This window comes from Dermacentor andersoni, chromosome 1, assembly GCF_023375885.2.
Source record: "Dermacentor andersoni chromosome 1, qqDerAnde1_hic_scaffold, whole genome shotgun sequence".
Classification (NCBI taxonomy): domain Eukaryota; kingdom Metazoa; phylum Arthropoda; class Arachnida; order Ixodida; family Ixodidae; genus Dermacentor; species Dermacentor andersoni.
The window spans coordinates 70639554-70652910 of NC_092814.1; the positions used below are offsets into that span (position 1 = coordinate 70639554).

At 47.7% G+C, this 13357-nt stretch overlaps 1 protein-coding gene across 4 annotated transcripts in view; it reads left to right on the plus strand.

Annotated features, from left to right (window-relative positions):
• The window catches only part of LOC126543093 (LIM domain-binding protein 2-like), a 331870-nt gene that overhangs the window by 111394 nt on the left and 207119 nt on the right, over nucleotides 1-13357 (plus strand). For all 4 annotated transcript variants that reach the window (XM_050190234.3, XM_050190233.3, XM_050190235.3 and 1 more), the window contains exon 2: nucleotides 2394-2501. In XM_050190234.3, the coding sequence (XP_050046191.1) occupies nucleotides 2487-2501 (15 nt within the window). In that variant the 5' untranslated portion in view covers nucleotides 2394-2486. The remainder of the gene's footprint in view (nucleotides 1-2393; nucleotides 2502-13357) is intronic.

Here is a 13357-nt window from a genome sequence, read left to right on the forward strand (position 1 = left end):
CTGAAATTGTCATTGTCAGCTTGTCAGAGACAGTGTACGGATATGTATGATTCCCGAAAATACTAACTACATCCAAAAATATACTCATTTTATCAAGAAGAAAAAATGGAGTAATACTCACATTTTGTGAATTTTAAAGATTGCTGACTCCTCATGAAACTGTATAAAGCGCGATGACGTGATTGACCGCTTCTTCGTCGTTATCAGGCGCTCTCCTGTGCGAAGCTTTTAAATTCGGGCCCTGGTGATTTGTGCAAAGAAAGCAACTCATCGACATATAAGGTAAGATTCGGCGTGGGCGTTGGTTTTCTCGGTACAAGACCGTAAGAATTTGCTCGTTTCCATTTAGAATATGTTGACTTTTTCAGTGACCGCGACCTGTGGGTGCCGCAGAGAATACGAGTCTCTATGATTCGCTTTTTATTCCTTGAGACCATCATCATCATCATCATCCCATTTATGTCCTCTGCAAGACGAAGGCTTCTCCCAACGACCTTCAGTTACCGCGATCATGTACCAGCTAACACTAACTTTGTGAGCGAATTTCCTGGCTTGATCAGATAGCGTAGTTCTCTGCCGTCCCCTATACTACGGTTCCCTTCTCTTGGCACCAATTCTCGAACTCTAATTGACCACTGTTTAAGTACAGCGGCTTATATACTATAGCGACGGATGTATGCTATCTTGCATGCTGGTTATCACTGTAAATTATGTAATTTCCCGAATTTTGATGGGATGCTGTTTATTTACGCTGAAAACCGTGGTGCATTAATAATTTAGTACTGTCCAGATTGTAGGGCGGTCTATATAATACGCTCTGGAGGTCAACATAAATTTACATTAACTTTGTAAGAGACACCATCTCCCTGCTTGTGAAAAGAGATAAAGAAAGTGAAGCAAAATAGGGAGGTTAGCCTTCCAGCTTACCATACTTTCGTATAAGAGATAAAGGGTTGAGAAAGGCGTAAGAGGGAGACGTGTACGCACAAGTAGTGAAATGACGCTACTTGAACTCTGACCTCTCCACTCGTCACACTCGCAAACCGTTCGAAGCCCAGCCGTGACTGATCTTTGCGAACTTCTTTCACTGGGATGGCTCACTCATTAAATTTATTTATTTATTATTTTGTCAGCTACTGCCGGTTACCTTTTGGAAGCCATGGCAGGAGTGGGTAAATCTATTTTATAAAGCATAAATTATACATTGGAATCATTCAAGTCGACAAAATTGGTAACAATATTAGTATTACACACAAATACTAAGAAAGCAGATGTGGATATAAGGTCAGAAGGAAGGAGGCGGCCGTTAAACAGGATTATACATGTGGTCGGCTGGCTAACGTGCTACAGGCTAACAGAGGCCACTGGTTACAAAACAAGGCATAGTATACTATGCCTTGTTTTGTAACGAGTGGCCATTCACTATATATAGGGTTCACTATAGTGAACATTTCTCAGCACTTACGACGTTATTCAAACGGCGTTATGCCCCATTTTTATATGGCGTGATTGCTGTGAGGCAGAAATGTATTTGCAATGCACTGTTCCCCGAACGATGTTTAGGGTAAGGAACGTCTGAAAACTGGCTATAAAGCTATATATGCGGTGGTATACATAGCCGAATACATAGCCCGGGGCAGATTATTTTCTAAAACGAAGCATTTCGTTATTCACTGCACTGCACTGTTACATTTAAAGGAAGTGAGTTAGTGACAGGGGTGATTGACAAGGAGACAGCTCGAGTGAGTAAGAGTGCATCAATAAGTACTCGAGGAATTGAAGTGTTTCATACTTCGTGAAATGACTTCTAATGGACGAAAGTGAGTGGTCGGATCTCATGCAGCGGTGCAGAACTTTGCGTTTAATATGATAATGTGTATGACAGTCACTTAATGTGTACGGAGGTTAATATATCACGGAAGAGCAATCACGTAGGGACAAAAACAAAATGTTAAGATGATAGTATGCTGCCTTATTCACCGCCAGGCGTGAGCTTCTGCCTCCAGTAGTTTGATTTTCTTTACCCTTTAGCCATTAGGTTACTGGCGGTTAACCATTCACAAAACCCTTTGGAGGCTAAGGACTTGTCTCAACTGGCAGCAAATTTTCTGTGCAGCGACGCGGGCAGCATGGCGCAAATAACTGACGCAGGGTCGTTCTACCACGGAGGCCTCTTGCGTGGAGATGCCTTCGGTAGCTGGCCTTTGACTCCCTCTTTTTTTTTTTTTTTTTTTTTTTTTTTTTTTTTTTTTTTTTTTTTCCTGGGTGGCAAGTGTAGCAGCTACCGCCGAGCCTCCGCCTCACTGTTTTGGCGGCCGCCACTTTCGGCTCGCTCTCTTGACAAAGCGTGTGTGTAAGTGCGCAGCAGCTGACCCGTTGCCCCCGTGGTGCAGGCATGCGGCATTCCGGGAGGCTGGCCAGACGATGCCCGCCATGAGCCCTGCGGCGGCCAGTCGCCACCCGCTTCCTCTTCTGCTTAGCGAGGAATGCGATTAAGACCGGTGAGTACAGAGGCGCCACGCCTGCTGCCGCTTCTCCTCTGCCATCACGCGCGCGCCGATATTTTGCCCTTCAGCCCGTGGGCTCTGCTTTCCTGCACACCATCAGGCAGGATTTCGTTGAAGAGGAGAGAGAGAGAGAGAGAGAGAGAGAGAGAGAGAGAGAGAGAGAGAGAGAGAGAGAGAGAGAGAGAGAGAGAGAGAGAGAAAGACACTAGTAGCGCGGCGAATACGAGGACGAAGGCGAGCGACACAAGGAAACTATGCAATCAGTTTTACAGAAAAGAGGGAAATTACTCAGGAAAGAGAAAACAATGAAACCAGCGACGCACTCAACTGACACCTAACGGAATTATCTGAAAGTGATGCGCGTTTCTCTTTTAGAGCCATTGAGGACTGTCTGACGCAGCTTGGGCTTGCCGTTCGTACATGGCAAGAGAGAGAGAAGAAACTTTATTAATGAATGGCCGGCAGTTTCGTTGTGGTGGCCTCAGGTGGCGGCTCCAAGTCCTTGGACTCGGGCGGCATCTTTGGCTTGCCGGACGGCCCAGAGCTGGTCTGCCAACTCTGAACTTTTCAGAGCCGCCTCCCAGCGGTGGCGACGCCGATGGAGAAGGTCCCCGGCGGGCCCCGCAGCTGGGGCAGCGTCGGGGAGAAGCGAGCTCGAGGCTTCCCGTACTGTGGTAACGGCCGCGATTACGGACGCGTCGCGAACGGATGTGGTCCCATTACCGTGGTTGCCGGCACATTCCCACAGCATATGTCGCAGCGTTGCTCGCTGTCCGCAAGCTTTACAGGCATCTGTTGGATATAAACCTGGGTAGATGTGATGTAGGACCGCGGGGCTAGGGTAGCTGCCTGTCTGGAGCAAGCGTAATGTTACGGCCTCATTCCTATTTAACCTGTCGTGTGGTGGCGGGAATGTGCGTCTTTGGAGTCTGTAGTGTTGGGTGAGATCTCTGAACGTGGTCAGGCGATCGCCCCACGCCCATTGTGATTCTTGTTGCCGCATTTCTGTTGTAGTGTCCCGATCAGGCAGATCCGATGCCCCGCTCTCGGGGGCGGGGGCGGCGGCCACATAATCTGCGGCGGCTCGGCGTGTGAGACCTCGAGCCGTGGCGTGGGCCGCCTCGTTGCCCGCGAGCGGGACATCGGTGTGTGCCGGGGTCCAGAGGAGGAAGACTGTAGAATTTTGGGGTTGCGAGGGCGATGACGAGTCGCCGTCGTCATAAATTTGGAGTATGCGGACCGCTTCCCGCGAGACGCGACCGCGCGCGAAGCCGCGGATTGCTGCCTGCGAGTCGCTGATCACGATCGCAGCACTAGGCACCGTGGCCAGTGCTAGGGCTATTGCGGCTTCTTCGGCCGCCTCCGTGTGTCCCGTGGTCACTGTAGCGCTCGCGAGGCACTTTCCCGTGCGGTCTACAACCGCGATCGCGTGTGCGTTTTTCTCTCCTTCATATCGCGCAGCGTCTACGTACACCGCCTCGTTGCTGTTGCCAAACTTCTTCTGAAGGTCTCTTGCTCGTTTGTTGCGTCTCGCGGCGTGGTGCGTCGGGTGCATGTTTTTGGGAAGCGGCGGGATGATCAGGCGGTCGCGGACCGAGGCCTGAACCGCCATCTTTTCTCCATGCTGAGTGTGGTACGCGATGCCGAGTGCCTCGAGGATGCATCGACCTGTCTTTGAATGAGATAATCGTTCGTACTGCGCAATGTCGTGCGCCTCGATTAACTCGCCTCAGTCGATTAGGGTGGCGAAATAATGTTATTGTGCGCGCGGATTGTGCAGTGTGTCCCCCAGTCGTGGCAATGCGTTCCCATGGGTAAGGAACCGACTGAAAAAACGTTGATGCCATGCAGGTCGGGACCAGCCAAGAACAAAGTGGGCGACGTGTACGCCCGGCAGACCGCATTGAACAGTGTGCGCAGGCAAAATATCCCTGCTCTATAAAGCATGCCAGCAAGTTCGTGCTCAGCTCCTCTCGTGTTGTCTGCAGCATCCCTCTCTCTTGCGATCATGTGTATGTGTGACGCAGCGCCGGTTAAGCTACGCCAAAACGCTCTGAAAGGTCCTGTCTGTTCCTTGCACTTGGTAATGCATTGCGGCGACTGTGGATACACTGTCGGATTCGCAAGCACAATTTTGTTCCGCCACCCTGACCAACAGATCGAGACGCGCAATACGCGATGCGCGTCTTCTACAAAAGAGAAACTGAACTTGACAGCCATGTCCTCAGTAGGCCTACAAGAGCATCATTTTGTTTATAGATCATGTAATGATGTTCAGTAAACTGAATTGAATTGAAATGTGCATTTAGGTGCCAGTTGAGTGACTTACTGGTATCGGTAGATTTTTAATTGAGTGATCATTATTATTATTATTATTATTATTCCAAGTCCTATTCTGTAAAACTCATATGTGCAGTACACTGTATATTATACTACATAAAAACTTTTTCCGGAACGAATCTCTAGTTAATAGATTGACAGCGCTTGCGTTGTTGTCGTCGTTGTTGTTCCTCTGCACAAGAGAGAGAGAGAGAGAGAGAAAGGTGCATAGAAATGCAGAGAGGTTAACCAGAGGTAGTTACGGTTGGCTACCCTGCACAAAGGGAAGGGTTAAGGGGGTTAAGGCACATACCCACCGTGGGGCATCGGCCACGAATTGGGCAGTTTGGAGAAAATGGATGGATAAAGTTTAAAAAGACAAAATGCTAGAGGAAGACGTATTCTGCTCGGTGATCAAAGTGGCACAGTCAACATGCTAAAGTGAATGGGAAAATGTGAAAATAATTATAATTTACTGTTTTAGGAAGGCAGCTGATTGGCGTCAAGAATGTATTGTTTCATCGCTGTGCAAACTTTCTGCTAAGTGTACTCCACCGTGGAAGCTCCGAAAGGAAGCAGGACGGGGACGTTCATGTTGAGGCCAAGCTTGTTTATAGGGACCTCGAGCACCCGAATTCTTCGTACTGGGGAAAATATTCGGCATGCAAGGAGAAAGTGGTCAGTGTTTTCCGGTTCCCTGCACTGTATACACAAAGGAGGTGCCGCCAAACCTGCCCTGTCTATACAGAAATTTCGTGTCGGAATTCGGCAGCTTGGCCTCGTTAATGTAACCGCTGATCTATGTGTTGGGCAGTTAGGTGGTGGTAGTCACAATGTGAGGCCAGGTTAGATTTACACAACTCGTTCATCATTCTTAATCTCCGAAACGTTGCGGCAGTGATATAAACGGTCGGGGGAAGGGCAGAAACTACAGGGCCACCCAAGGAAGCCTCTGCCAATGAGTCGGTACACTCATTCAATGGCAAAATTGCTTGCCCAGGCACCCAGATTAAACGATGGAAACGCAAATGAGGTCGAGCCAGTAGATATAATGCTTGCAAAAGTTTTGAGTTACCGCACGTTTTAAGCGATGGACATAGAGAGAGCGAGTCGGTGGTAATATCTACTGATGAATGAGAAGGGTTCAATATGCGCAGTGCTAGAACTACAGCTAAGAATTCTGCTTGATAGATAGGAGTAAAGTCAGGAAATCTGATCGAGTAGGACCAATCTAGCCAATAAGAAAACATTCCCTACACCTGCCTTTTCATTGCTTTGTGAGGTATCTCGCTGTTATAGCGTTGGTGTGAATATTTTGCATTATTCGGCTAGACGTTGTCGAAAATAATTTCTAGAGAGGCGGTAGTGGAATTTTCGGGAGTTATAGAGTTAAACGTTCAAGGGCTCGAGTAGTGTCTGCGCAAAAATCACCTGTGGCGTGTGAAAGCGGGGCCAATAGACATTAAAGAATGATGCCGCATCCCGACACGGAATTCCTGTATAGACAGGGCTGGTTCGGCGGCACAACCTATAGCCATTAACGAATGCACTCGCGCTTCCAGGTATAGTATCGCGCTCGCTACGTATTTGGGGAGGCCAAGACAAAGACCGAATTCATCCCGTTCTATTAGAACAAGGTGCCGAATCTTGTGTCACTCCCCTTCGTCTTCGTCGCGCTATTAGTGCTATCTTATAGCATTCCGTGCTGTCAACGAGCGCATAGTGACAAGGCTCGTCGCCACCTGCTAGTTGCAGGACTGCAGGACCTATGAAATCTCACATGGCTTGCAGCGGCACGCGCCTACATTTCGAGCTGAGATAAAATTGGAGAAATGCGGGTCTCCTTGGATAAAGTGTCCAAAAAGGCCGCCATTGCAGCAAAAGGAAACGTTCTGGTTTAATTCAGCGAGGTCGTTAACGGTGTATTTCTGTTTGATCACATACTTATAACTGTAACAAACATAAAAAGATAGCCGGCAACTAGTGTGAAGGCAAGTATACCGCTACCTCCGCGTGGCGCGTGATATGCGCTGCCTTATACAGTTGTATAGTTCTCCAGCCCTCCACTTTTGTGAGTGATTATCCAATATGTGTGCGTCTAAACCTGGCCTTGAGAGTGTCAACCAACAGCGTTCCTGTGCATGAGGTGCATGGGTGTGAGGCACTACACGTTACTAAGGCGAAAGCCTTAGATGGCTCATGGGCCGAAAAATCCAATGTCCGGCGTTATGGCACCAAAATTCGTAAGGAGTCGAACCCTCGACCTTTGGTGGGAGCCAAACCTAACGACCTGTGGTGTTAATTAAGGCGTAGTTAATTAAGATATAGTTATTAAGGCACTCGAACCCTCGACCTTTGGCACGAGTCGAACCCTCAACCTTTTGTGGGAGTCGAACCCATAGGCAGTGGTGTTAATTGGGGCGAAGTTAATTAAGGCACCCCAACCCACGATCCAAGATGGAGATATGGGCGAACCGGCCTCTTCAAGTTGGATCGTAATTGACATCGTGAAGGTCGAGAGTCGAACCCACTACATTTAGTGTTAATTAAGTGGAAGTTAATTAAGCAACTGTTAATTAAGTTATAGTTAATCAAGGCATTCGAACGCACGACCTTTGGGGGGAGTTGAAACCTCGATCTCTGCTGTTAATCAGCGCGATGTTGATTAAGGTACGGTTACTTAAGTTGAGTTAATTAGGGCACTCGAACCCATGACCTTTGGTGGGAGAAAACAAGTAATAGGAAGTAACAATGCATTCGAATGAGAAATGTAAAGTAATGTAATGAATGTCTCGTGAGCGTGCTGGCTTTCGCCTTCATCTCTTTAGCGTATGTCTAAGCGACTGTTAACTTTTCTCGTTTTTTTTTTATGGTTTTCTGTGCAGAGATTAAGATAGACAATACTTCGGCTGCTCCATAATTATCTCTCTTTATAGCAGAAGATAAATTGGCAAATCAATATAAAGAAGCGATAATAAAAATAAGGCTGCCGTGACGAAGCGCTTAGTCAACGTCTATCTGCTGTCATCGCCACTGCAGAAATCGGTATCCACATTAATTGCATTCTAACGTACGGTGAACGCTTCTCCATGAATGAAAGGCACGAACGCGCAGGTCACTTCGAGCTCAGTCCGCAATATAGAACCATAAACGGCACCGATATATAAATAATTATTCACCTACTTTCCACAAACACTGCTCTTGTGAACTAAAATACCCTTGGCCCTTGCGGTTTGTGTGATCGCGCTTTCATATAATTCACGGCAGCTATTGTTCGTTTCACCGGTGTGTGGCCGTACTCCCTTCGAATTAAACGTAGACAAAAACTACGGTGTTTTGCCGTCCTTCTCGAAGTAATGTGGAGAGCTCCCTGCAGCGTTCAGTTTTACTCTCGTGCTTGCTTTACGCGCGTCATCCTACCACTGTTTTGGTCGGTTAACAAGAGCGTTTCATACTGCGCTTCCAGCTAGCAGTTCAAGTTTTCTGTTCACCTGCCCGTTCGAACAGCTCGAGTACACGTGCATTCGATGATTGCAACACGGGCGTGGCGTTTAGCTCGAGACGGAGTGTTGCGCAAGAGGCCGTCTCGATTGGCGTTGAGGCCGCGAAGTGCCCGCTATTTCACGCTCTCTTTACTGCGCCCGTGCTCGCGCGTAAGGCGAGCCGCGCGTTGTGTGAATTTTCACGCTCGTCGATCTTTTCCTTCAACGCCCGTGAGGCTACGTTTCCTCTTTTCTCGCTGGGCGGCTTTACGGAAGAGTTGGTAACAAGGTCGCACTTTCTGCGTGTTCACTGTAACTCGAGCGTCGGCTTCAGCAGAGCAATAAAAAAAAAAAAAAACGACGACGTTATTGATGGATGCGACGCCACTTTCTTGTTCCCATCTAAAAAAAAAGGGAGAAATGTTTTGTCGATGACGCACGAACGCTGTTTGAGCCACGTTTAGTTCGGAAAGAGCACGTACATGATGAAGACTACAGTAACTTGACGTGTTCCGAACTTGATCTGACTCGTCTGCCGAGCGGTTTAGGAGTTTCGAGGACGAGCGGCTTTCTTAACTCCTTTACGGAGTGTTTTTTTTTTTTTTTTCCGGTCTGGAGCACGGGAAGTCGTTACGTCGTTTGTACTGCTTACAGCGTTGCAGCTGGTGAAATTCACGAAAGTGCACAGCTGCTCTCGCACTGTGCGGTAAGTGTAAACTAAAACGCTATAAGCTCGAAGCATTCCTTGCAGGCACTTTGCGGTAGGTAGGTTCCTGTCCTTCCTCGCTTCGAGCCTCTTCAACCAATAAAGATTGCCTGTCTGATGGTGTGCTTTGGATCTGGGTTTCCTATTGCTCACTTAAATGTTCACTCTGCCCGTTAGGCCCAGACGCGTGCATACTTCTTTCGTGCCAACGCCAACTATAGCGCATTGAAACGACTGGCATGTCCGTCACGTCGCGTAGCAACAAGTTTATTATAAAAGTGTGAGAACGTGTGTTCTCGCCAGTTTTCATTAGGCTACAGACGCAGAAACGGAACGCATGAGTAATTGACAAGTTTATCGCTGTCTTTGGCGTGCGGCAAGTCGCATAGCAACAAGGTGAGAGGGCGCCATTTTAGCCCGAGCCTCTGGCTCGGGGTGGCATTTACGAAGGCCTACTCGTTCCGCATTGGAATGGGGGATACGCCCATGTGCGACTCTTGCGGAACCACAGAAACCATTGAATACATCCTATGTATCTGTCCCCAATACGACGTCGAGTACGAAGTTCTCCGGATAGCACTGAACCAGCTGGACTCTAGACCATTTTCCGTAATGAAGATCCTTGGACCCTGGCCGTTCGCGTCGATGGCACAGAAGGCCACGAAAGCGCTCTTGAAATATCTCAAGTCGACTGGTCTTGGAAACCGTGTGTAGACTCGGTACGAACCTTCCACTGTGCGCGAAACTGTGCTCTCTCTCTCTTCATCCCCATACCCTCTTTCTCCAGTGCAGGGTAGCAAACCGGACGTGCGTCTGGTTAACCTCCCTGCCTTCCCGGTCTTCTCTCTCTCTCTCTCTCTCTCGTGGCAGCTAGTGGTTTGAGACGTAAACGACATTGTAGCACCTTCGGTCTCGGCCCAGGCCGCAAAAAACAGGTTGTAACGCTTCCTCGCTGGGGTACAATCAGTCGTCGTGCCATCGTCGTCGCTTCGCCGTTGTCGTCACACACCCATTGTCTCGCCTTACACGGACGCCTTGTGCCATCTGGTAGCACTTTGCGGAATCCCAGACAGTGCTAGATTGCCAGTTATCAACAATATGTATCGCATTACATTTATTACCACAGTGCGTCGGATCTGCATTAAAAAATGAATGTGCAGTGCCGTTCAGAGAAAATAGGTGGAGGGAGGGCATCTTTGGTGAAGTGTGAGCCTATTACAATGATATGCAAATATTTAAACAAAAGAACATGATAGGCATACCCGGTGTCCATAAATGAAGATGCAGTCTGTGGACTGAATCCACATTCCAGTCTGAATGAACATTCAGTCTTCTGGCGTCGTCTCTGGAATGAAATCAAAGTAAGCTCCATCTTTTCTACGGCCTATATTTTGTCATGTGTGAACGTTTCGCACTGAGTTCTCGGTACGTTCAGGCTGCGTAAATTGGGCAAGCATGCGCGCAGTGTCGTGCTGAAAGTAACACTATTATTGTACAATGTAAACTATGAGAACACTGCATCGTCCAGGCACTTCAATTCAGGACTTCCATTTTTTGTTAAACCTAGAGACATAAATTTCATTGCCTGATGCGTTACATAGACATCTAGCTAATGTCACTCCATACTTTGCGGTTGCCCTAGCTTCGCGTCACATTGTTGTCTTTTACCTCGTCTGGGCCATTGTATGTGCCCGCAAAGTTGTGGCACTGGCTAGGTTACGTTTTCCCTCACGCTATGGTAGCCTTGCCATGTGACTGTGTAATTGTGCTTTTCGGCGGGACATTGTGTGTTTGCCTTTCGTGGGAAATGTGAAATATTTTGGCGTGTGTTTGTTGCACGTTTGCGGCGTTGTGTCTCAGGCCGTCGCTGCTGCAATTATTTTTTTATTTATTTACGATACTGTAAGCCCCGTCAGGCTGTGGCAGGAGTGGGGAAAAGAACACAGAAATATTCCGTGCAATATATACAGTACAACACTAAATATGGTACAAATACCCTATACAATACTTGTGTAAAAAGCGTTTCCAGTCATTGCTGAAAAGATTAGGCTGAATTGACAATTTGTGAAGACTTGAGAACAAAGCCTATTCCACTCAATACTTGTTCTGGATAAGAAAGAGACCTTCGTTAAGGTAACTCTGGTGGTGTAGGACGAAACAGCCCTACACCGCTGGTATTCGTCCATGGGGGTACAAGTACAATGTAAGAACTAGTTTTAAATTACTACTGTAAAGCTGATAAAAAAATAAAAAGGGGTCGATTATTAAGGAGAAAATAAATGTGAAACTTTCATATTTCAATTTCGCGCCCAAACTGTCGCGTCATTGACGTACTTGCGACGTCAGGGATAATGATGCTTTCGCATATGTGGGCTATTCTTGAGCTTCCAGATTCATCCAGTGGAACCGGGCTAAGTCTTTGCCTACTTCAGAAGGAAATGTAATCCTTCTGTACTTATACAGAACTAACTTGTTTCGAGCGGTCGCTGTTAAAGGCTTCGGCTTTATTAAAATATTAAATTAAATTGTGGGGCTTTACGTGCCAAAACAATGATTTGATTTTGAGGCACGCCGTATTGGGGCACTCCGGATTCATTTTGACCACCGGAGCTTCTTTAGCATGTGCTGAAATCTATGGACACGAGCGTTCTTACAGTTAATCCCAGTTAGATTTGTGAATCTTTATGCGACTGTTATTGGGTGATCTTATGCGTAGTTCAATTTACGCTTCCGGACTCCTATTCGCAACAGTACTGCTGTTCTGCTAAACTCGGCTCAGTTACAAGGCTTTTCCCGATTAGCATGGAAATTGGTCCGATCTTCATTCCCCGTCCTATCTGCCGCAACCTACTCCACTCGCTCCTTAAAATGTTAGATCCTCTCTTTAAAATATTATTTCAAACTACAGCGCACAGTGACTTCCAATCAATTGACAGTTCTTTCCCAGAATTGGTCCATTGGTCCGGAATTTGGCAGTACTCTTTCCCAGTAGCTGTTCATTGCTCTTGACTTGGCAGCAATCTCTTCCGCGGTACAAGCACAGCAATAATTGGTCGCTCCTGCTTTCGTCCGCCCCCCGCAGACATAGATCGGCGTGTGACAACTGCTATGCCTGTGTTGTTGTTTGTTCTCGTAACAAGTGGCCGTACACATGGTCTTTGGGTTTACGCTTAGGATCCCTTGTATATAACAGTCGAGCACCGCCGTATGGCGCATTTCTGGGAATCCACTTCATCCGCATCGCGTTAATGTAAATGCCGTCGCTTGGAGGTGATGACCCCAGCAGTAGTATGCCCTGCAAACCGCCGGATGGCGAACGCCTTTCCCACGGCCAGGCACGCTCTGCCTCTCTGAATTCATGCACCAAGCCGAAGTAATGCTCAAGTACGGTGTGTGGCAAGTCGGCTGGCTGCTCCGGCCGACTCTGGTAGCAGCTGCCTAGCCGCCGCTGCAGGCCGCTCGTTCTTCAGTATTCCGAGGACTGTTTACGTCGATCGCATTGTTTACGTCCGCTCGTTGGGCGCCAGCTCGTTCGGCGTCTTGCGATCTCCAGCGGAATGCGGCCGCCGCGCCCGGGATCGAATCCGCGACTTCCAGTTCAGCGACGCAACGCCACAGCCCCGAAGCTGCCGAAGCGGGCTCTATGACTTCACATTGAAGCTGGTGCGCGAATGTCATGGTGGCGTCTCCATGTACTCGTCTTTCGTTGTCGCGTTCTTTGTGGCTTACCATGCTTCCGGTTACGATAAGACTTACGTAATTGTCATTTCATAAGTGTAATTTACCCGTCTAACTTGACCCAAGGGTTCTCCTTAACGTGCCCTTAATAGGACCTTAACAGAGAGAGTGTAAGAGTGGGGTTGGAAGATTAATACGCAGAAGACAAAGATAATAATGAATAGCCGGGCAAAGGAACAAGAGTTCAAGATCGCCAGTCAGCCTCTAGAGCCTGTGAAGGAGTACGTTTACCTAGGTCAATTAATCACAGGGAACCTTGATCTTGAGAAGGAAATTCGTAGAAGAATAAAAATGAGTTGGATCGCATATGGCCGACATTGTCAGCTCCTGACTCGAAGCTTACCATTATCATTCAAAAAGAAGGTGTACAATCAGTGCATTTTACCAGTGCTGACATATGGGGCAGAGACTTGGAGACTGACAAAGAAGCTTGAGAACAAGTTAAGGACCGCGCAAAGAGCGATGGAACGAAGATCGGTAGGCATAACGTTAAAAGACAGAAAGAGAGCGGTTTGGATCAGAGAGCAAACGGGTATAGACAATGTTCTAATTGACATCGAGAGAAAAAAAAATGAAGCTTCGCAGGTCATGTAATGCGCCGGTTA